Source organism: Juglans microcarpa x Juglans regia, chromosome 5S, assembly GCF_004785595.1.
Source record: "Juglans microcarpa x Juglans regia isolate MS1-56 chromosome 5S, Jm3101_v1.0, whole genome shotgun sequence".
Taxonomy (NCBI): domain Eukaryota; kingdom Viridiplantae; phylum Streptophyta; class Magnoliopsida; order Fagales; family Juglandaceae; genus Juglans; species Juglans microcarpa x Juglans regia.
Genome location: NC_054603.1, coordinates 24,987,876 through 24,991,286, shown reverse-complemented (window position 1 = coordinate 24,991,286; position 3,411 = coordinate 24,987,876). Strand labels below are relative to the sequence as shown.

At 36.2% G+C, this 3,411-nt stretch overlaps 1 protein-coding gene across 1 annotated transcript; it reads left to right on the top strand.

Moving 5' to 3' along the window:
- The first annotated feature begins 288 nt into the window (after nucleotides 1-288).
- Nucleotides 289-3,135, top strand: LOC121266755. Its single transcript, XM_041170564.1, has 6 exons — nucleotides 289-848; nucleotides 2,052-2,149; nucleotides 2,322-2,393; nucleotides 2,497-2,621; nucleotides 2,713-2,785; nucleotides 2,900-3,135. Exons 1-6 carry the CDS (start codon nucleotides 581-583, stop codon nucleotides 3,002-3,004), a joined length of 741 nt encoding a protein of 246 aa, XP_041026498.1. The 5' UTR covers nucleotides 289-580; the 3' UTR covers nucleotides 3,005-3,135.
- The last annotated feature ends 276 nt before the right edge of the window (nucleotides 3,136-3,411 follow it).

Here is a 3,411-nt window from a genome sequence, read left to right as displayed (position 1 = left end):
TATAATATTGAGAAATGCTTTAGATTCTAAATTTCGAATTCAAAAAGTGTTTTGAATGGATTTTTTTTTTTTTAACTTAGTGATTAAGAAATTATTTTTTAATGATGTTATAAATTCTTTTATTTTTTAAAAAATATTTATGATGATTAAAAAAATATATAAAAAAATAAAATAAAATAAAAAAATAAAATACACCTTTCGAGATAAATATTCGATATTTTTTCGAGATGTGCAGTACTGCTCTGTAATATTTTTTCTTTCCAAAATCCGAGGGATCCCCCTTGTCCCCTTGGGATTCGTCCTTGGCGTCGAACCCGAAAATCATGGAAAGGTCTCGAACAACGATAGCGAGGGAGACGAGGTTGGTGTTGAGACCACGTGGAAATGAATACTACGTGTATAGGCATGTTGGCGTGTCTCTTTCCTCGCCTTTCCTATTAACTCGTCTCTCTATCTTTACTATTTCCTTCTCCGGATTCGGATTGTCCTTCGTACCAACAATCTCTGACTCTATCTCAGTCCCTACAAAACTTCAACTCTTCTAAACCAACTATACTCCTTGATATTTTTGTGTCTGCAAATGGCAATAGTCAATGCCTCTGCTGTTCTTTCTGTATCTCCTCAACCTCCTTCCTTACCAACATTTTCCAAACTCCTCACCCGCACGTTGGCTGCTGCTAGACCAACAGCAAGAACCCTCGTTATCAGTCCGTCTTTTGCAATGAAGAATGGGATTGGTAAAGCTGTTGAAAAAGTTGAAAAAGAAGACGGCATAGAAGAGCCCAGTGAATCCTTCTTATACTCCTTCACTCCTCTGCCTTTGCTCTTCCTGGCTACTCTTCCTGGGGGTAATTTTTTATTTCATTAGATACTCGAGCTTTACATTAGTCTTCTTTTGTGAATTTAGTGTCTGATTAGTATTATGTTTAGAAACAACGACATTATGCTAGCATCGTATTAGTATTATGATTAGTATATGTGTTTAGAAAATGGTTTAGCACTTGAGAGTTATTTTGAGTTCTTAAATATTTTCTTGGTGTTTTCTAGGGTAGTGTCGCAGTAAGATTTACCAAAACATGCCCATGGTTGAATCCTCATTGTAAGAATCAAATTATTGTTGTAATTGATGCTGCTCATGGAGAGTCCATTAATTTTTGGAATTGGGATTTTGTTTTTTGTTTCGTTTATTCCTGGGTCACATGTTGGAATTTTGACTCTTAAGGTGTAGATGGTAGGATGAAGAGTCCTAGAGTTTAAAGCCTAGGAGCTTTAATATCTACCAAGTTGATATGAGCAGGTCTATTGGAGATGAATATGGGAGTATTTTTAGCTGAATTAGTGGAACTCTGGCCTAGGTAGAGGTTAAGTCTTTGTTTTATACTTGGACGTGCTGGCATTGTACATTTCAGAATAATTAAATACCTTAAAGGAAAACTTCCTTTTTGAGCCTTTGTCGGAGAATGAAGAATATAATTGTTAATGAACTCAGGACATGACCGATCATTCAGGATTCTGTTCCTTTGGAATTTAAAGCCTTGGACAGCCAGCAAAGGCACTCATACAAATATTGTGCAATCAAAGGAATAAATAGTTCATCATATGTTGCCCCAGAGAGCTGAGAGCAATTTATGTTCTGAATATACTTTCTGTATCCTCATTCAAATAAACTGGTCACTGAATTCTATCTACTGCAGTCCTGTCATAATACCTTTAACTTTTAGTGGCCAGACACCATGAAAAGTATCCACATTAGGACTTGAAAAATTTGATGCTGGGTTGCTGCCTCCTCGGTGATCTCAGGAGGCTAGTAAAATATGATGATGCTTTTAATTTTCTAAATATATCTGTAGGTTTGAGCATCTGAAGTTTCACTTGTCATAAAGTATTTACTAGCCTATTATCTATGTTACAATTCCCATGCTTTTCAAGCATTTAATAGAACTCATCTGCATAATCCAAATAGTGAGTTTCCTTTGAGGTTAGCTTTACCCAGTGTTACTTGTTAAAAATTTATATATGAAAAACCATAACTTTGAATATCTGAGTAACAGCTGGGGCAGTGAGATCCGTGTTTGGGCCTTTTGCTGAGCTTGTCAAGTCATGGAATCTTCCCGACTGGCTTGTACATTGGGGTCACCCAGGAAACATGGTATAATATCCTCATTTTTCCCTCCACCTTACATTACATAAAACTTTTTTTTATATATAAGTAAATACATTACATAAAACTTACCACCTATGCTACTCTAATTGTGCTATCAAGTTTCTGGTTTAGAGTCTGTATCATCTAATTTCCTATGTTTTTATCCTTGAACTTGTAGGCAGTTGTGCTCTTTGCCATGGGTGGCTATGGAACCTATCTAGGTTTCCGAATACGATTTTCTGATGATGTAGTAAGAAATACATTACAGTACCTGTTAATTGAGACTAATAAATTGGATGCTGTGTTGTACTGTTATGATATCTGGATGTCATGCTATACTTTGATTAATTCAGGAGGAGAAGGCTAAGGCCAAAGACTTGCACCCGAAGCTTCTAGGTGGGATGTTTTTCTTCTTTGCTCTTGGAGCAACTGGTGGAATAACAGCTCTGCTTACTTCAGACAAACCCATCTTTGAGAGGTACTTTTACAGTTATGTTTCTTCGAGTCTTTTTTTCTTGTAAGTTTGAACAAGTCCATTCTGAGTTTCAACTTCGAATGTTTGGTTGCAGTCCTCATGCTGTTACAGGTTTGATTGGCCTAGCCCTCTTGACCATACAATCCACATTACCTGTATTATTTGAGGTGATCATAAATGTTGAGAACCTTGTTTCTCTAATTATTGGTTATTGTGTATGTGTGTGTGTACACCCATCTTTTGTAATCTCAAACTTTTCTTTTTGCGCTTTAATCACGCAGAATAATCCTGGATTAAGAAGTGTTCATGGTATCTTGGGTGGCGGGATTATGTCACTGTTTCTTGTACACGCTGCCCTTGGACTTCAGCTTGGACTCAGTTATTAACCATAGCCTTGTTTATGCCTATCCATCTGCATTTTTTATTAACTCATTGATCTATTTGGAGGCTTCGAGGTATCAATTTCCATGTAATCTGAGCCTCATGCAATTATAATGATACCATTGAGCATGTTCTCCAAAATTTTGTTCCTAAGTTATGACCTTTTAACCTGCATTTTGTGCATTTTGGATTTCGTGGTATTCAAACATCACCACCAACCCAAAAAAAGGAAGAATTTAGGAACCTAACTTCAGCTAACATCAAAACAGGCAGCCAATGGCACTTAGGCTGATTGACACCTCCTTGACAAATCAAGAGTCGAAGTGCTTAGAAAATATATTCTTTCGTTGCTATAGAAAGTATTAAAAAGTTAAAAATTTTAAATTTAAAGAAAAAAACAAGAAAAAGAAGA